Here is a 21,822-nt window from a genome sequence, read left to right as displayed (position 1 = left end):
ATTTAGCATGGCCAATTCACCTGGCCTACACATCTTGTGGGAAGAAACTGGAGCACCCGGAGGAAACCCACGCAGACATAGGGAGAATGTGCAAACTCTACACAGTCAGTCGCCTGGCTGGGTCGCTGGCATTGTGAGGCAGCAGTGCTAACCACTGTGCCACCCTGCTGTGCCACCAGCTGTTTCATTGATGACTTTCTCTTCATAAAGTTAGAGGTCAAGATGTTTGCTAGTTATTACATAATGTTCAGCACCACTTGCGCTACCTGAGATTGTGAAGCTGCTCACCTCCACATGCAGCAAAACCTAGACAACATCCAGGCTGGTGAAATAAGTTTACACAATACAAGTGTCAGGCAATGACCATCCCCAACAATTGAGGATTGAACTGTCATTCTTTGACATTCAATGGTAATATTGCTAAATCCCCTAAGATCAATATCGTGGGAGTTACCATTAATCTGACTTGATTACTTATTGGGACTGAGTGAATAAGCCAAATAAGTACTGTGGCTGCAACAGCACATCAAAGGTTAGAAAAATCTCTTTTTCAAGTTTGAGTCTGAAATGCACTGCCTGGAAGGGCGCTGAAAGCAAGTTCAACTGAGGTATTCAAGACCGAATTGGATGAGTATTTAAATATAAATAATATTTAAGGTTGAAGGGAAAAGCAGAAAATTGGCACAAAGCCAATTGCCCTGGGAGCCAGTAGTAGGCATGATGCAATAAATGGATTTCATCTACACCATAAGAATTCTGTGATTCTATCATACTGAGTTACTCACCTCCTGTCTGTCTATCATGAATAGGACACACGTCTGATAGGATATTCGCCACTCAGTCAGAGGCATAGAAATGTACAGCACAGAAACAGACTCTTTGGACCAACTTGCCCGTGCTGACCAGATATCCTAAATTAATCTAGTCTTTATTTGCCAGCATTTTACCCATACCCCTGCATACTCATCCTTTTAAATGTTGTAATTGTACCAGCCTCCACCACTTCCTCTGGCAGCTCATTCCAGAGGCATCACCCTCTGCGTGAAAAAAATTGCCCCTTCAGTCCCTTTTACACCTTTCCCTCTCACCTTAAATCTATGCCCTCTACTTTTGGACTCCCATACCCTGGGGAAAACATCTTGACTATTCACCCTATTCATGCCCCTCGATTTTATAAACTTATATAAAGTCACCCCTCAGCCTCTGCGCTCCAGAGAAAACAACCCCAGCATATGCAGCTCTTCCTATAGCTCAAACCCTCTAATCCTGGCAACATCCATGTAAATCTTTTCTGAACCCTTTCAAGTTTCACAAAATCTTCCCTTTAGGAGGGAAAACAGAATTGAATGCAGTATTCCAAAAGTGGCTTGACCAATGTCCTGTACAACCGCAACATGATGTCCCAACTTGTACACAATGTTCTGACCAATAAAGATTAGTGTATCAAATGGCTTCTCTGTGACTCCACTTTCAAGGAGGTATGAATCTTCACTACAAGATCTCTTTGTTCTGTAACTCTCCCCAGGACCTTACCATTGAATTTATAAATCCTGCACTTGCATGGCTGAGTGCAATTGTAGCAACACAGAAGAAACAACATCATCAGGACAAAGCAGCTCACTTGCTTAGCATCCAATCCAATACTTCCAACATTCACAACTCTCCATCACCAATACACATTGATAGCGATGTGCACATCTCTAATCTGCATTGTAGAAACTCACTCGGTTCCCTCGACAATACCTTCCAAATCAGCTCTCTCACCTATAAGAATTAGTCAGCAGTTGCATGGAAAATTTCCACCTGGAATTTTCTCTCCAGGCCACACAGCAACCTAGTATGATCTAGTGACATCAATTGTTATAGGGTAATACCCAATTCATGTTAGGCCCAGACAAGTCAGATCCTAGGCAGGAACCTGACTGAGTAGAGTTTTTTTTTACCTTCTCTTTTTGTTACTGAATTGATGTTTAATTTAAAAAAAAGCACACTGTTGCAATCTTTGTTTTGACAGTCCAAAATAAATGTTGTAAACAGAAATAACATATTTTAAATATCTTTAAACTAAATAAGAATAACTCAAGCACTTTTTACAGTTTGAACAGAAACTACAGCTTTGCATTGGAATCCGTATACCCTGGTACAACATACAAATGTTCTTGCAATTCGAAGAACATCTAATGCTGTACCTCTAGCAAGACAGTCTAGCCATCTCAAGGTAAAGAGTTTTTTAAAAAAATACTTTGGGTTTAACATAATTCAAATTTCAACTCATCTACTGGAATTGTTAATTCTTAATTCTTTGTTAATTGTTAATTATTTCTTAATTATGATAATGCTCCTGATTTAGCTTCCTTCCAGTACTATGGAAGAGAAGCAAAAGAGAACAGTCCTTCCATTGTGCAGCTTCAGTCGTTGAAAAGAGGCCATTCAGACTATTGAGTCCAAACCAACCCTCTGAACAGCATCTTACCTTGACCCAAGCCCTCATCCTATCCCTGTTTCCCAATAGTTATTATGGATAACCCACATAACCTGCAAATCACTGGACACCGCAGACAATTTATGATGACCAATCCACCTAACCTGCACATTTTTGGACTGTGGGAGGAAGCCAAAATACTTGGTGGAAACTGACACAGACATGGCGAGTGCATGCAAATTCCACACCGTCACCGGTTGGAATTGAGGATAGGGCCCTGGCACTGTGCTGTCTGTGTCTGTGGCAGCTCGATTATAGAGCCATTCAATTCATCTCACTCTCTCATTTGTTATGGACCAGGTCAAACCCCCTCAAAACATTGCAAGAAAGTAGCTCAGACCCTAACCTTGCTAGTTGTTTTAAGTAGGTGCAACGTGGATATTCCAGGAAGGATGTAGCTGGTCAAACCACTTAGTTTTAAACAAAGCAGAATTTATTTACAAGATTATGGAATGAAACACAAAAAAAGAAAAAAAAAAGAATATAGAACAACAACCTATCCCAAAACCCAATGGATTACCCCAACCTAATGATGCTGAACCCAATACTTGCAACAATCCCCATAAAAATCCCTTACCACTAAAGGAAAAATCAAACAGGATCTTAGAGGGGAGAGAAGTCAGAGAGGGAGGGTCAGCATGGGCCTGCTTCTTTAGGGTACAGTAGCTTTACAACTGCCTGACTGCTTTCAGTGAATATGACTGCCAAAAGCCAAATTAAACCAGAGGAAGCCTGAGCTGACTATTCCCCTTTCATTACTGGAAATGTGTTGCTGGAAAAGCGCAGCAGGTCAGACAGCATCCAAAGAGCAGGAGAATCAACATTTCGGGCATGAGCCCTTCTTCAGGGTTTTTCCAAGATAGTATCTGTTAGCTATAATAAAATTGGCTCTAAACCCCATCCAAGCATGGACTTTTCAGAACCTGTATTTTTACGACCTCCTGAAAAAAATAACCAAGGACAATATCACCTTGTTAAAGGTGCAGCATCATCACACATTCTTTCTGGTCCCTTCAAATAGCTATCAAACTATATTTTGAATGATACACTTAATCTGCTTCTTCCATTCTATCACTCAGAGTATTCCAGGTAACAACAACTCAATGTATAAAGACATTTCTCTCTTGTCACAGTTCTCTTGCAAATCGTCTTAAATTTGTCTTCTCAGGTTACCAACCCTTATGCCACTAAAAATGTTTGATAAGTAGAGGGATTGATGTTGTGGTAATGTCACTAGCTCAGCAAGTAGAATCTCAGGTTAATGTTCTGGGAACTTAAGGTTATAAGGAGAAACGAGGGAACCAAAGACCTGTGAGTCAGACTTCAGTTTTGGGTAAATTGTTGGAGGTGATTTTAAAAGATGGGATTTATAGACATGTGGAGAGGCAAAAATTGCTTAGGGGTAGTCAGCATGATTTTGTGCAAGGAAAACAGTGTCTCTCAAAGTTGATTGAGTTTTTTGAGAAAGTTACCAAAAAGGTTGAGGGTAGAGTTGTAGATGTTGTTTGCTTGGACCTTAAAAAGTCTTCGACAAGGTCCTTCATGGGAGACAAATTAATTACATTAGATCACATGGTATTCAGGATGAGCTTGCCAATTGGATACATGATTCGCTTAATAGCAGGAGATGGATGGTACTGGTAGAGGGTTGCTTTATGGACTGGAGGCCTATCACTAGCACTATTCCACAGGGATCGGTTCAGGGTCCTCTTTTGTTTGTCATTTATATTAATGATTTGGATGAGAATATAGAAGCCATGATTAGCAAGTTTGCAGACAGCATCAAAATTGGTGGCATAGCTATAGTGAAAAAAAAGGTTTCTAAGATGAAATGGGTCAGTCGGCTGAAAAATGGTAGGTGGAGTTCAATCTGGATAAGTGCAAGATATTGCATTGTGGTCCAATAAAGTTGAGTAGGACTTATACAATTACTGATAGGGATTCCGGTAGTATTGTGGAACAGCGGGACCTAGGGGTTCAGGTACATAAATCTTCGAAGTTTGTGCCATATAGACAGGGTGGTTAAAAAGGTGGTTGGCAAGCTTATCTTCATTGTTCAGTCCTTTCAATATAGAGTTGGCAAGTCATGTTGAGGTTGTATAGGTCATTGGTGAGGTCTCTTCTGGAATATGGTGCCCAATTCTGGTTGCCCAGTTATAGGAAGGATACTATTAAGCTGGAAGGGCCAGAGAAATTTTTTAGATGTTGTCGGGTATGGAAGGTTTGTGTTGTAAAGAAAGGCTGGGTAGGCTGGGACTATTTTCACTAGTGTAGGAGGTTGAGAGATGACAGTAAAGAAGTTTGTAAAATCATGAGGGATATAGATTGAGTTAATGGTGGTTATCACTTCCCTAGGATGGAGGAGTTCAAGATGAGGGGCCACATCTTTAAGATGAGACGAGTGAGATTTAAAAAAAGACATGAGAGGCACATATTTCACACCGAGTGTAGTTCGTGTGTGGAATGAACTTCTAGGGGAAATGGTGGATGCAGGTACAATTACAGTGTTTAAAAGACATTTAGATATGTTCATGAATAGAAAAGGTTTGGAGGGATGTGGGCCAGGAGCAGGCAGGTGGGATTAGCTTAGTTTGGGATTATGTTTGACGTGGACTGGTTTGACTGAAGTGTTTGTTTCTGTGCTGTATGGTTATGCATTTAAATTCCCCCATGGCAGATGGTGAAATCTGAATTCAATAAAGAAAAATACGGAGTCAAAGTTCTGAGCTAATGGTTGAATTTCATTAAATACCTATTTGGTTTACTGATGTCCTTGAGGTAAGGATATCTGCAATCTTTACTTGGTCAATCTCAAACATGACTCCAGATCCACAGCAATGTAATTGACTCCTAACTACCCTGTGTGAAATTGGTTCAAAGTTCTGAGGAACTTCAAAAACTTAATTCCATTCCTTTTCCACTGACTGTATGCCAACATTCTGCTGTGGGATCAATAATAACTTCTTATTCTAAAATAATTGTGTTGCCTTCTTTTCCTGGCAATAATACCTAGCGTATTATTTCATCAAAAGACTTCTCAGCATTTCAAAGCTTGATATGCATTCTCTCTCAAGTGACTTCCAAGCACAGACTAAAAATGAAAATCAGAATTTTGAACATTCTCTCCCAAGTCTTCTGGACATTTCCTTAGGGACTCTGGATAACTTTCCCTCAGTTGAAGTTATGGGTATTGTAGTTTTAAAAGCTAGTTTGTTAATTTCTAATAGGCTAAACAACTCATGTGGAACTTGGAATTCCAAGAACCTACATGTGCAGTACATTATTTAAAATATAAATCTCAGTTTCATCACAAAACTGCAGAGGTCTAAAAGTCAGGGCAATTATGGATGAGCAGCAAATGTTGGTTGGCCTTGCTGGGCCTGTACATGAATAATATAGCAGAAGAAAGCCTCAAGACTCTAAAGATAGTAGTTTCTGTTTCCTAGCATAGTAGCAAAGAGTTGTAAGGTAACTAACTCTTCATTCAACATTTGTCTCTAAGCTACTGCTTTTAAACGTTGACTGAGAGACTGAACAATTAGTGTTAACTTCCCTGTGTCTTAATAACAAATTGGAGACTAGAAGGATTCAGAAGAAACAAAGCGACATCTCATTGAATCCTGTGCACATCATGCTTTCTGTTTGATTAGTTTGCTGTTTAGTCCACACTCAAATCCTCAACGTGGACATGACTTGGTAATTCTAGTTCTGATCTTTACACCAACTGACATATTACTGGTAATTGTTGATCCAATGCATGTGAAGGTGTCAATGACCTCCAAAGTAAAGTGTGGCATCAATGAGTCCTAGAAAAACTGTGCTCATATAAATCAGAAGGAAATCTGTTGGTTAGATTCATACTTGGAAAAAGAAAAGCAACTTGATTTTTGAAAGTGAGCCATCTCAACTTCAGGTCACCTGTTAGGTGTTCCTCAGGAGAGTGTTCTAGGCCACACTATCTTCAGCTGCTTCATCAATGGCCCTCCCTCCATCATAAAGTCAGTAGTAGGCTTCGCTGCTTATTGACACAATGTTCCGCACCTTTGGAATTCCCTGGCTACTTAAAACATTCCATTTCCAAATGCAGCAATATCTGGAAAATATTAGGTTTAGGCTGAAAAGTGGCAAGCAACATTTGCACCACACAAATGCCAGGCAGTGAAGATCTCCAACAAGAGAACTCTATCCATTGCCCTATTACTGCCAATGGCATTCCAGCTGAAATGATCCAGAATGGAAAACAAGCAGCATTGCAACATTGCCATAAACTTTGGTGTCTCTAGTTGAAGGAAAAATTGTCTCCCTACAATGTGAATTGCTAGAGTTCAAGCACTGATCCCTGCAGTACCCTACCAATCACTGTCAACCATGATCTTATTGAATGGTGTGACAGACTAAATGGGCTTAATGGCCCACTTTTGCTCCTATGTCTTACGGTCTTAGGTTGAAACCTCAACACACCAAGGAATAATTGATATCACAACACTGTGAAAGCTTTGAGTGATGCGGATTCTTGGAGATGGTGATGAATGAGATATAACTGATGCTAGTTAACATGATTGGGACACCTGTGGCATAGCTTTGTTTGAAAATAGCTGTTTTTAACACAGTGTCCATGGTAACAACAGAGTTCCAACAACCTCGAGCCATTTTCATTCACCTTGGCAATTCCATGGTGTCCTACAGACATTGACAGTCTGTACCCAGTAATCTATGGCTTGCCATTAGAACTAGGGAAGGTCAGAAATAAACAACTTCCATCAAGCAGTGGGTGAAAGGACAAAGAAAATGTCTGGGATAGGGTGGAGGTTGGAGTGACAGAAAACTTAGTCTTCAGGCCAAGGGAAATAGAGATGGAGCAAGAAAAGAAACAAAAACAAAATATGTTCCTAGAGCAGATGTGCTGTTGGCTGAAAGAAAAAGTAACCAAACAACAAAGGAAAGGAAACAAATGCATATAATTCTGCTCGCCCCACTATGGGAAGGATGTTGTTAAACTAGAATGGGTGCCGAAAAAATTTACAAGGATATTGCTGGGACTGGAGCATTTTAGTTATAAGGAGAGGCCGGATAGGCCGGGATATTTTGTTCCCTGGACCGTCAGAGGCTGAGGAGTGATTTTATAGAGATTTATAAAATCATGAGGGGCATAGATAAGGTGAATAGTCACAGTCCTTTTCCAAGGATACGGGAGTCCAAAACTAGAGGGCTTACGTTTAGGGTGAGAGGAGAAGGATTTAAAGGGACTTTATTAATATGAAAAAGGTTGTAAAGGGATCAGTAGAATCAATTAGGGCCAAAAATGCTATTATGCGTAGAAACAAAGAACACGGCTGAGGTATTAATTGAATACATTGCATCTGTCTTTATCCAGGAAGCAGATGCCAGCCAGAGCAGGGAATTCACTCCTAGAAGTGTTCAAAATAGATAAAGAGATATTGGATAGACCATTTTTTCTTAAAGTTGACAAGGCACCAGCGCAAAAGGAAATGAGAATGGAAATTGCGAAGGCAGTATCCATAGTTTTTCAGTCTTTCTTAGACTCTGTGATGATGTCAGATCACTAGTTTTGCCTTTGTTCAAAGAAGGGTGTACGGGTAAGCCCATCAACTAAAGACCAATCAGTTTAATTTCAGTGTTGGAGAAACTTTAAGAAATATTAAATTAATCATAACAAGGACAAATATCAGTTAATTAAGGGGAGTCAGCATTAATTTCTAAAGAGAAAATTAGATTTAACTAATATCTGAATTTTTTGAAGAGGTAATTTAGAGGGTTGATGAATATAATACTGTTGATATGGATTTCCGAAAGATGTTTGATATAATGCCACACAACTGACATGTGAACAAAGCTATAGTTCATGAAATGAAAGGGATAGTAGCAATGTCAATATAAATTTGGGTGAATAGAAAACATAAAGTACTACATAATGGATGTTTTTCAGGTTAAAGGAAAGTTTATAATGGAGGACCCCAGGGGTTGAGATTGTGAATCTTCTTTTCCAGATATATATTAATAATCTATGCTTGTTTACAGAGAATCATTCAAAGTCTCAATGACACAAAATATGAAAGCATTGTAAATTGTGAGGTGAATGGCATAGGGCTTGAAAAGGACATTTACTCATTGATGAGTAGGTAGGTAAGCGGCAGATAAAGTTCACTTCTTCAAATTGTGAAGTGTTAAATCTTGATAGTGTGAAGGGACAGTATAAAATAAAAGATTCTACTCCAAAGGATTAACAGGAGCTGAGATATTTGGGTTTATATGTGCCTAAGTCAATAGACATAGTAGGACAGGTAGACGGAAAAGTTCTAAAACATGTAGTATTATTGGTGCTTTTGATCGGGTTATACAATCCAAGAACAAAGAGGTTATTCTGAATGTATATGAGTCATTTTTTAGTTTTCAGCTTGAGCAGTGTGTACAACTTTGGGTACCACATTTCAGAAAGGATGTGAATACATTGGAGAGTTACAGAGTTTTACAGCATGGCAACAGATCCTTTGGGAACGCAGAAGAGATTTACAAGAATGATTTCAGGGATGAGAAAGTTATGACGGTAGATTGCAGAGTTTGGGCCTGTTTTCTTTGGCGAGGAAAAAGCTAAGGGAAGACTTAATCAACATTTTCAAAATCATAAGGGTTTTGGACAGTGTCAGTTCCAAAATGAAATGCATGACTCTTAGTCTATTATTACCATTGCAAGTTCATTAAGACCACATTGAAAGATAAAGTTGCACTCCTGAAAATTGTGACTTTTAAAAAAATTATGTTAAATCAATTACATTTTCCGAATAAAGTTATTGTAAAAGCTATAGTTAGGTTTTTTCAGAGAGGATCTTTTTCAAGAAAAACATCATTATAACTGTATGTTGAAACATATGACATTGCTAAATTCCCAAATTGGTAAACCAAATAAGTTGCACACTTTTTGACAGAAATGTGGTAATTTTCTACATAATTGCTACACACCACTAATCATGCTTCCCAAAATTCTTTCTTACCACACAGCCTGACTCTCCTGGTCTCTGTGGACTCCTGCTGTCACGCACCCTCTGGCTTGAAGTGTCTTCCTCAATTGGTAGTAGTGCAGGTCAAATCTGAAATAGGGATATTCAAAGATCTTCTAGGGTGGACCAAAGCATCTAATGTAGACTGTAAAGATAACATGGGAGCATCTATGACCAGAGAAGAAATCTTGATGGGGCTGGGGATAAGCTCAGGGAAAATTATGTTTAACTAACTTTCTGAGTTTTTTTGAAGAGTTAATTGAGTGGGATGATGAACTTAATGACTGTTGATATTATATCCATGGACTTCCAAAAAGTATTTGATGCAATGCCACACAACTGATGTGTGAACAAAGCTATAGTTCGAGAAATGAAAGGGACAGTATCAACATGAATACAAATTTGGGTGAGTAATAGTTAACAGAGAGTACTGTATAATGGATATTTTTCAGATTAAAGGAAAGTTTGTCATGAAATTCTCCAGGATCTCAATATTACAACTCTTGCTTTTCCAGATATATATTAACAGTCTATGTCTTGGTTACACAGAAGCATTCAAAGTCTGTGGATGACACAAAATATGAAATCATTGCAGTGTGATGAATGGTGCAGAACTTGAAAAGCACACTGACTTGCCAGTGAGTAGGCTTGCACAGTGACAGGGTCTGGAGTGCTGGGGTGACTCAAGAGCCACATTGAAAGCCCATACGGCTGCCTTGGGAAGGGCAGAGTTGGGAGAGCATGGAATCTGATGGGTTGCAATTTGGAGGTCTTGCATATGTCGGTCTGAACTTACTTGTAGCAGTCAAAGTACAGATTCAAGTGGTGTGAGACAAATGTGAGTTCGGTGGAGTTTTGGTGTGGACAATAGATAGAAAATCTCACAACTCTGCTACCGTATGGATAAAACTCAGTTACACACAAATGCCCATACTACTGTCTGCTTTTTTCACACAGTTCACTTCATGGAAAGCCTATTAGTTTCATGTACCCAATTTTCCTAAAACCCCAGGATCAGGAGTAGAGGATGTGATAAAGGACAACTATTGCCATTCAACAACATAGTGATACTAAAACAGAGGTTGCTGAAAATCTCTGGCAGCATCTGTGCAGGATTTTGAGGAAGGGTCACCAAACCCGATACTGCGAGGCCTGCTGAGCTTTTCCAGCAGCCTCCATTTTGTTTCAGATTAACAGCATCTGCTATTCTTCCAATTTTTAACCTTGTGATATGATTAGGCTAGCAGCAGGCACAGATGAGTGAGAGGATGATCAGGAGTCCACTAATGAAGGGCGGTCATAGAGAAGAAATCATTGACACAGGATGCAGACAAGCTGCTGAGCAATATCAGTGACCGCTCTGCAAAGTGGTCACCAAAATCTGCCAGATTGTGCAGTAAGACCTGGAGTCATATGGATTTGGTAGCAACCCTAATTCTTTATTTGAACTGCATGGACTCTGGCTCCTGATTCAAATGTGAAGGTGGCACCAACTTTTAGTTACGCTGTTGGGAGCAGTATACCGCAGATTAAATTCAACCCCGTTTCTTTGCATAATTTGTCCACCTTGCAATGGTACCTCATCAGAACAACTGCTGTGGGGACTTCTGCAGAATAAATAGCAAATAAAGGATGCACCATGTTATGTTTTGCATCTGAATTTTATCGCCCTTGTAGTACTTAAGTTTAAGTGAACTGTGGTTATTAAAGTATCTGCTGCAATACATAAAATGGAATCTGTCTAATTAAACAACACAATGGAGGTGACAGCACATAGAGCAGGAATAGGCCATTCAGTTCCTCAAGATTGCTACATATAGGATTGTGAAGAGAAAAATATTAGTGAATACAAATATATATTTGGTTCTCCTTTCACAAAAGATGAACACGATTCCCTAAAAATGTTGGGGAACACAGGGTCTAGTGAGAGGGATGAACTGAAAGAAGTTAGTACTAGTATGGAAATGATGTTGGGAAATTGATGAGATCAGAGACCAAATGATCCCCAGGGCCTGAAAATCTACATCCCAGAGATTTTAAGAAAGTAGCTTTAGAAATACCACCTGATGAAGGATCGACGCTCCAAAAGCTAGTGTGCTTCCAATTAAACCTGTTGGACTATAACCTGGTGTTGTGTAATTTTTAACTTTGTACACCCCACCCCAACACCGACATCTCCAAATTAGAAATAGTGGATACCATGGTGTTCATCTTTCAAGACTTTGGAACAGTTCTTATGGATTGTAGGCTAACTAACCCCACTATTTAAAAAAAGAGCTACAGAGAAAACTGAATTATAAACCTGTTAGCATGACATTATTAGGGAGAATGATGGAGTCTATTGTAAATGATTTAATAGCAGTACACCTGGAAACCGCTGAGAGGATCAGACAGTCAGCGTGTATTTATGAAAGGGAAACCTGTTTAACAAATATTTCAGAATTTTTTGAGGATGTAACTAGCAGAGTTGCAAAGGAGGAGCCAGTAGTTGTGTTTTATATATGATTACCATGTAAATATAAAGTGCATGGGATTGAGGTTAGTGTTCTGAAATGGAAAGAAAACTGGTTGAAACAAAGGAAGCAAAGAGTGGGAATAAACAATCCATTTTCCAAGTGGCAGTCAGTGACCGTGGGGTACCACGGGGATCACTGCTTGGACTTCGGATATTCATAATATATTTTAACAATTTAGTTGAGGAACTGAATGTGATATCTGCAAGTTTGCACAACAACACAGTTGGGTGGGAGGCCGAGCTGTGCGGAGGATGACATAAAGATGTTTCAGTTTGATTTGGACAAGTTGAATGAGTGGTCAGTTGCTTGACAGGTAGAGTATTAAATTGATAAATGTGAGGTTATCCACTTTTGCCACAAAAACAGGAAGGCAGATTGACATCTGCATGGTGATAGATAGAGAAGCGGGGGAGATACAATGAAACCGAGGTGTTCTTGTACACCAGTTGTTTAAAGTAAGTATGCAGGCGTAGCAGATGGCGAAGAAGGTAAATGGTATGCTGGCCTTCAGACAGTAGCAAGGATTTCTTCTGGAATTGTACAGGGCTTTGATGAGACCAGATCTGGAGTATTGTGTGCAGTTTTGGTTTCTTTGTCTGAGCTATGGAGGGTATGCAATAAAGGATTAAGAGACGGATTAAGAGGCAGAACTGACATTTGAAGAGAGTTTGGATCGGTTAGGACTTTATTCACTGGAATTTAGAAGAATGGAGGGTAATTTCATAGAAAGCTATAAAATTCTCCCTGGAGAATTCTCCCTATGAGATTACCAGTCTCACTGGACTAGACCGGGTAAATGCAGGAAGGACATTCCTGATAGCCAAAAAGTCCAGAGTCAGAAGTCACAGTCTAAGGATGTGGGGTGAGTGATTCAGAACTGACTTGAGGAGAAATATCTTCATCAAGAGGTGACCTTAAGGAAATCTTTATCATAGAAAATGGTTGAGGTCAAAACATCAAATGATTTCAAGGAGTTAGATATCGTTCTTAGAGCTAATGGGATCAAAACTTTTGGAGGGAAACTGGGAACAGGATACTGAGTTGGATGATCAGCCATGAATGGTGGAGCAGGCTCAAAGGGCTGAACGCTGTAACCCTGCTCTAATTTCCAGTGTCTCTGTTTGTACATTCATATTGTTATGGAATTCAATTAGTCAAGTAATCTAAACACTGAGAATGTAGCAAATGGGAGTTTACTTTTCTTTGTACTTCTACTTGACAACTGAAGAGCTAATCAGACTATAATGGAAAGCCATTGCAAACTGCATTTTGTGAGCATTACCTATTAATAAACTGATAGTTGAATAAAGATGGGATATGATTGATCGTGATTGATCCTAGACCAGTTGTTTTGTGATTATGAACTGAAATCCTTCCAAGTTATGAAAATAAACGTAATAAATCTGATCATACAATGATTTGCACCAGACAATTATCCCATAATACTTTTAGAATTCTATTAAAACTCAACTGGTTTTTATTGTCTTTCAGAGAAAGGCAGCTGTGTTTACCGCTTATTCTGATCTACAGTTGACTTGTTCCATTATCATAGTGCATTATCAAAGTCATTTTACAGATAATCATGAAATATCACGTTCAATTTATAATAGTTTATCACAACGCATTGGTCTATTGATCGATACAGATGTACAAATACAATCAAGACATCACCTTTACTTTAACCACAATGAGGTGGAACTTATGATCAGCAGAAGAAACAATCAATTTTGCCATTTAGATTTTCCATTTCTCTTGTGTCATAGGCCTTTGATTTTAGCAAGAAACATAGGAGACAAGACATGATCAATGGTTAATAAAGAACAGTGACATGCTTTGTTCAAAACAGTTGGTGCATATTGTGTAATAGTGTTCACTCCACTATCTTCCTCATTTGCTGACACCTTCCTCTTTCACTGTCCTTACTGCCTATAGCAAAAGTTTGAATTAAATTCATGTTTCTGTATCAAAACCTGGAATGGAATTTGCCTAATCACGTTATGAAGATGAACACTTTATGAGTTATCAGTACTTTAATGTAGAAGTGAAGAACTAATTAGAATGATAGTGATGTATTAATCAAAAAATTTTGTACATAATATATAAAGATTTGTACTTTAAACCATCTCCCAAAAATATTACAATATTTTTCCAATGTTTAGAATATTGGGCATGTTGTTATATGCACAAAGCAAGAATTCATAAATGGTAATATACTGTATTCCCAGTAATCTTATCATTGGATGGTACTGACTGAGGAAAATTGACAGGATTTGAGCAATTTTCCCCCACCAACTTTTCCCATTCTTTCATAAAGTAATATATCCAAAATAATCTCAGTTTAACACTTAGAAATTACATTTCCACTGACAATGCAGTGCTCTTTTTGTGCTGCTATTTGGCATCATTTAGATTATGGGCTCGCATGCAAAGCCTTCTGAACCAATGCAAGATTCAGTTAAACTACAACTCACATCTGAATAATAACTGGTATCTGATGGAGTTGATTCACAGATTAGTGAATCCATTGCTATGAAGCCACTGTCCATACTGAAACTGTTCATCAGCATTCACATCCGTAACAGAAACCATTGTTTTACACCAATTATATTGCTTTAGGTACTTAAGTTATAAGTAATGACCTGGTAGAATAGGCCTTGAGTATTGTTAAGACTAGATATGTTGTTTAAGCATTTTCATCTTGCACTCACCAGGACATTAATACAAGAATACCTATTTCAAAGGAAACAATAATTTATACAGCAAGACATAAGGGAACTGAATTGTTGGCCAGTCAACTTAGATTAGTTGTGATGTTTCTGTGGAAAATTCATAATATTATTCCCATGTTTTTGTTTAAAAAACAAAAGTGTTTGCCTGAACATGCACCTTGTGCTTGCAGAAAACAGTGCCCTGTGTATGAATATATAACTTCTATCAAGTACAATTAAGACACCTTGGAAACCTTATGCACAAAATGCTTATATTATGCACAAAAATTGATACTGATTCAAAATTAACTCGAAAATTGCTGAATTCTCAATGGGAAGCCACTAGGAAAGCAAGCACATCAAAACAGCTCATTGAAGTCAGAGCTAAAAATACTTCATTCATAATATTTAAGGTTTTTGAACATTGCTCTTGGTATACATAAAACAGCCTGAATCCAAGATAAGGAACAAAACAAATCATAATTAATATAAATAACAGTGTCTTTGTTTGAGCTCCAAATTCTTGCTGGTTGCGCAAAGTATTTTGGTAACGGATCATCAATCGTACCATTATGCCCATCTGGATGGCAAGTAAAACACCTAAAGTTGTTAACACAGTAATAACTGCAAGATAGTTCATAGCCTTCACATATGATGAGGCACTTGTAACTGTGAATTGAAAACATTTATCATCCTTTTCAGAGCTGTCAAAATATGCTAGAAACAGTGGGAAAACAGCAACAAACACCAGGACCCAGAGAACTAGGCTCACAGCAACTGCATGCCAAGGTTGATAAAAATCCATCGTCTTCTTTTTTTGAAAGAAACTGATCATCCTTATGACAATTATGGCCACGTAGAACATGAAGCACAGGTACATGTGAGCATGAATCATTGCACTAACCAGCTTACAAAATATTGAACCAAACTTCCACACATCAAGGATGTAATAAGAGATTCGGAAAGGCACAGTTAGGAGAAAGAACGTGTGCATCAATATAAGATTGACCACAGCGGTGGATGTCACAGATTTGCTGTCGGTTTTTATTTTCCACGTCATGATGATGGCACCAGTAGAACCTCCCACGAGCACAAGGGTGTAAATTGCTATTAAAGCTGTATTATAGGTGGATCCAAGTGAATCACAATAAGACGAGTCATTGCTGGTTGTGAATCTTCCTGTTGAGGATGTTGTATTGTTCATTGCTGATATGTTAATTTTTTTCTCCAAATCCTTCAAGAGAAAAATGTATCACAGATAAAAGTGTTTTCAGCAAACTGTTCATTCCCAGCCTATGGCCTTCCACTCACTTATACCCATGTGTGTTGTTGCAACATCCTTCTCTTTGGCTGCATTTTAGGAATACCCCCTCCTCCCTCTCAAAACACCCACCCACCTCCACACCATCTATTAAAAACTTTTCAACTTTCAAGCTTTTTCCCCAAATTTTCCTAGTTTCTCTTTCTATCACTCAATATTAGAGTTCACAGTCCTCCTGCTTTGGGTGTGAGTCTCCTGAAAATGGTGATTTCCTGGTGTTGCAAGCAGCTCGGAGCAAACTGTCCCTCTTTGTACAATTTTGCATGTGATAATTTTCAACAAACATAAACTGTCTGGGCCCTGATGGTGTAAATGTCCTAGAAACATATTGCTTCATTGTCATTTGTGAGAATGATATCAATCGGGCTAACAAGGGCTGGCTGAAAACAGAGTGCAATTTCAAGAGGAAAAGGGCAAAGCCAAACTAATAATGTTCACTTTCCTCTGAATTCACTGCCCCTGATATCACAGTGAATTTTTCCCTCTGTGTCCACTATATCTGTGGCTACCTCATATGATTTTGCCACATCACATGACCTTGCTTGTCCCATCATATTTACCGACAAGATCATCTCTGATCACTTCTTTCTATCACTTACCACTTCCAGACTATACTGTACTCTATTCTGCATTTCTCCCAGAAAGAAACTAATCTTCAATTCATAGTGAACATGTAAAATTTCAACTGTCTAGCCTTTGACCCTTCATTCATGACAAGATTTCTCCAGCTAACGATTTGCTCAACTACATCCTCAGTTCTCTCTCTGATGTCTAATCCCCAGTAAAGCCACGACTATCTATCCCCATCCACCATTGGTCATTCCTCCAATTTGGCCTTCTTGTCTTCCAACATGCATGTAAGTGATGTAAACTTGAAATGGAATGAAAGGCAAATGGCTTAGCCATCCATGTCAAATTTGGCTGGAACACATAAAATTCTATGGATCCTGCTCTTGTCTATTAAAACTGCTCATTATTTCAGGTCCATCCTGGAATGCAAAAATACCTTCTCCCTGGGTTCTTGTCTCTAATGCAAAATGCCTCCTTACACCCTTCTGCCACGTCCCTTCCAATATTAAGTGCAAACTAGCTCATAGACTTTTTGAGACCATTTGGTCAGCTGCTTCTGCCACATTCTTCCTTTTCACCAACCTGTCGATTCAAACCTCCTCTTTGTTCTTCCTTGTCATGGATCTGAACTCACAACTTGGTTTAGATTTGCATGTATTTCCTCTCATTTCTCTGAGGTCATATTGTCAATGAAACCCATTTCCACTCAACTGCTGATCACCTAACCTCCCCCCAGATTCCCATATGAATCAATATTGTTAACAGTTCTATGTATTCAGATATTAAATCTGCCATCAGTATCCCTTTCAAAAAATTGAACCTCATCCCCACCACCCTTGCAAGCCACCATCCCCAATTTCAATCTCCCTTTCTTCTCCAAAGTCCTTGAACATATTTCTACTTCCCAATTTTTCCCACAATACTATGTTTAAATTCATGCAATCAGGTTTCTGCCCAAGCCACTAGACTGACACAGCTGCTAATTGAAATAACAAAATAACATGGTTGCAAAGATAAACATGCCAATTTCATCTTTCTTTGATACATGTGGCCCACTCCATCTTGCTTCAGTACCTCTCTGCTGTCATTCAGCTGGATGAATCTTACCTGATTTCATTATTATTTTATTGTAACTTTTGGCTTCTCTCCTTGCTCTCACACTGTTACCTCTGCTATCCCGAAAGATTGATCCTTGACCCGGTCCTATTTCCAATCAATACATTTGCCCTCACTCATGTCATCTGAAAGCACAGTGTCAGTTTTTTCTGCATGCTGATAACAACAAATTACATTCACCATTGTTTCTCTCAACTCCACTATTCCTAAATTATTAGACTGTTGATCTGACATTGAGTATTTGATGAGCAAAAATGTTCTCCAATGAATTTTTGAAAAGACTGGGGCACAACTTTCTGTCTCTACTTCAGCTCTGTTCTATCATTCCTTTACTCCATCTCTTTCTGTGTCAATTGTCTGAGATTAAAGCGGTTTGTCTGCAAATTTGGTGTTAACTTTTATTCCAAAGTGACTCTCACTGCACCATTAAGATAACCTATTTCCACTTTTGTAATATTGTCCGACTTGTACTTTAAGTCAACTCATGTGACACCAAAATCCTCATTCATATCTTTGTTACTGCCAGATACATGTATTCCACCACATTCCCAATTGGTTTGTCAAATGATTTCACTGGAAATATACGAGGAGAAAGTGAGGTCTGCAGATGCTGGAGATCAGAGCTGAAAATGTGTTGCTGGAAAAGCGCAGCAGGTCAGGCAGCATCCAAGGAACAGGAGATTCGACGTTTCGGGCATAAGCCCTTCTTCATTCCTGAAGAAGGGCTTATGCCCGAAACGTCGAATCTCCTATTCCTTGGATGCTGCCTGACCTGCTGCGCTTTTCTAGCAACACATTTTCAGCTACTTGGAAATGTAGTCTGTATTGTAATGTATATAGTAGTCAATTTGCACAGCAATCTCCCAAACAGTATCATGATGATAAATGATTTTTAATAATCTGATTTTTAGGAATATTGATTGAGGGATAAATATTGGCCAGGACTCTGGGAATAACTCCTCTATCATTCATCAAGTAATACCACAGAATCTTTTATTTCTACCTAAGAAGGCAGATGGGGCTCAATTTAATCTGAAAGATGGCACCTCGAACATGTGCTACTGAAGAGCCAACACAGATTTCTGTGCCCAAGCCCCTACAGTGGAACTTGCATCTAAACACTGTGTCTCAGAGGTGAATGGTGCTTCCAATCAAACCAGTTAAATTATCTCCTACCCTCCATAAACATGAGGTCATTCAGTGTGGAACTTCTCATAACTTGCATCATGTCCTGTTTCCCAATCACAAATATTGATTCGCATACATGCAACTTCTTTCTTAAATACCTCAACCTTATTTTCAAATCCTTCCTCAGCTTTACAATCCCATCTTTACCTTACCCATATCCATAATTCTCCAAGATCTTTGTACTCTTCTAATCTGATTGTACAATCAAAAGTATTAGTATGTCACCTATTAATTACTTACAGAATCACAAATTGTCTGTAACAATCATACAATCATGTAAATTAGTGAATCAGCAATCACAAATTTAGTTCTTTTAATCAAATAAATTTTCAACAATTTTATCTTTAATCTGTTAGAAAGTTGATGCCTATCAAGCCTCAAAGCCACAGGCTGAATACATCAGTGGCCTGCCTAGACATCAACCAGTTAAATTATTAATTCTCCCCAATATGTTTAAAGTGCAAAGAGTTTAAATGTAATCATATACTCTCATTAAAATGTTGATGTCATCAAATCAATTTTTACAATGAATACAGTACCCGTATCTTTAATGTAGAAAAAGGGCTGTCACGGTCCAACACAGATATTGAGTAACTGGAATGTTAAAGAAAACTGCGAGTTGAATTTATGATCCGAGTTGTTCCTCCTATTATTCATGGTAGTATAATTTTAATCACCAGTTACCCAGAATGCAAGTCATCCTGTCTAAGTCCAGGAAATAGAAGAAAACCACAATAAACATTTCACATTGTGGTTGAAGAAACAAGTTAAAGGAGAAGAATTATTTGTAGTGAGAAAATCTAGAGTGTCCTTTCTTAGTAATCAAGTTCTCTCAGAAGAAAACTAATAAAGGTCCTTCAAAAGAGGTTTTTGAGCAGAAGTAGGAGACTCAGCTCCTGAACCCTGATCCACTGTTGAATAAGTTTAAGGTTGATGTGATTACTCCACATTTCCACCTTTCCCTGATGAACTTTCATATCGTTGTTTGTCAAGAATCTATCTAACTCTGGCTTAAAAATATTCGAAAGACTCTCCACCATCTTTTGAGATAGACAGTTCCAAATGCTCACAACTCTGTGAGAAATATTTTTCTTCATTTCTGATGTTGCAGAACATCTTTCTGCGAGAGATGAACAGCCAGAGGTAGTGGTCCATGTCAGTACCAGTTACTTTGGTATGAAGGAGAATGAGGTCATGAGAGCAGATTTTAGGGAGCAAGAAAGGAGGATGAAAAACAAGGCCTCTGAAATAACAATCTCAGTGTTACTTTTGGTTCCAATTGCTTTGAGAATAGAAGAAGAGAACTGAGAGATTGAACATGTGACCAGAAAACTAGTGTAGGAGGGAGATTTCTGAGACAATTGGGATTAGCTCTGGAGCAGATGGGATCTGTACAAGATGGACAGAGTAAATCATAGCAGAGTCGGGATTATCATTCATACAGGGAGATTTGCTAGTGCTGCAGGGAAGGTTAAACTTGGTTGGCAAGAGGAACTTGAGAGGAATTCAGAGGAGAGGGATGTAAAACTGGTAAAAGGAAGTAGAATAAGCAATTTGGAGGGATAGTTCAAAAGAGAAATTGCATTTAGTGTTCTGTAATAAGAAAAGACTCATTAGAAATCTTGCTGTGTAAAGGAGCCTCTGGAAAATTGTGACTATAATATGCAAGCATTTCACCTTATGTTTGGATGTGATATATTTCATTCTGAAACTAGGATCTTACATTTGAAAAAAATAAATTATGAATATAAGAAATGCAAGTTTTTAATGGTAGATTGTGAAAATACACTGTAAGATTTGACAATTGTCATGCACTGGTTGGTATTTTTAAAAATACCACACGATCTGTGTAGTGATTAGAATGAGGTCAGCCAGGAGAAAGTGTGGACTGCAGATGCTGGAGTTCAGAGCTGAAAAATGTGTTGCTGGAAAAGCGCAAATTCACAAATTCACCTGCACCTCCACACACATCATTTACTGCATCCACTGCACCCGATGTGGCCTCCTCTATATTGGGGAGACAGGCCGCCTACTTGCGGAACGTTTCAGAGAACACCTCTGGGACACCCGGACAAACCAACCCAACCACCCCGTGGCTCAACACTTCAACTCCCCCTCCCACTCCACCAAAGACATGCAAGTCCTTGGACCCCTCTATCGCCAGACCATAGCAGTACGACGGCTGGAGGAAGAGTGCCTCATCTTCCGCCTAGGAACCCTCCAACCACAAGGGATGAACTAAGATTTCTCCACTTTCCTCATTTCCCCTCCCCGCACCTTGTCTCAGTCTCAACTCTCGAACTCAGCACCACCTTCCTAACCTGCAATCTTCTTCCTGACCTCTACGCCCCCACTCCCACTCCGGCCTATCACCCTCACCTTCACCTCCTTCCACCTATCGCGTTTCCAACGCCCCTCCCCCAAGTCCCTCCTCCCTACCTTTTATCTTAGCCTGCTTGGCACACTTTCCTCATTCCTGAAGAAGGGCTCATGCCCAAAACGTCGATTCTCCAGCTCCTTGGATGCTACCTGACCTGCTGCGCTTTTCCAGCAACACATTTTCAGCTCTAGATTTCAAACAGACTGACTTTGTCATTCGAAAATATGGCAGGTGGAGCTTGTGAGTTACAGGATATGCCAATGGAAGTAACCATGTTCTCCAGGACAACTGAGCTTGGGGACCGTCACTTGAGTGAAGGTAATTGCATAGCCTCACTTAGGACATATCTGATGGACGTTCGCAGATAAAGGACGGCTGGAAAATGGGAAGCATTCAAAATTGAGCTAAGGAGAATCTGGAGACAGGACGTTCCTATTAGGGTGAAGGGCAAGGATGGTAGGTAGAAAGAATGCTGGATAATGGGAGAAATTGAGGCTTTGGTCAAGAAAAAGAAGGAAGTATATG

At 39.1% G+C, this 21,822-nt stretch overlaps 1 protein-coding gene across 1 annotated transcript; it reads right to left on the bottom strand.

Annotated features, from left to right (window-relative positions):
- Window positions 1-15,050: 15,050 nt before the first annotated feature.
- On the bottom strand, window positions 15,051-19,542 carry LOC132815179 (probable G-protein coupled receptor 141). Its single transcript, XM_060823994.1, has 2 exons — window positions 19,457-19,542; window positions 15,051-15,956 (listed from the first exon to the last, which is right to left on the bottom strand). The coding sequence occupies exon 2, from the start codon at window positions 15,924-15,926 to the stop codon at window positions 15,051-15,053; it is 876 nt and encodes a 291-aa protein (XP_060679977.1). The 5' UTR covers window positions 15,927-15,956; window positions 19,457-19,542.
- Between the last annotated feature and the right edge of the window lie 2,280 nt (window positions 19,543-21,822).

Source organism: Hemiscyllium ocellatum, chromosome 4 (genome assembly GCF_020745735.1).
Source record: "Hemiscyllium ocellatum isolate sHemOce1 chromosome 4, sHemOce1.pat.X.cur, whole genome shotgun sequence".
Taxonomy (NCBI): Eukaryota; Metazoa; Chordata; class Chondrichthyes; order Orectolobiformes; family Hemiscylliidae; genus Hemiscyllium; species Hemiscyllium ocellatum.
This window is presented reverse-complemented; position numbering and strand designations above follow the sequence as displayed.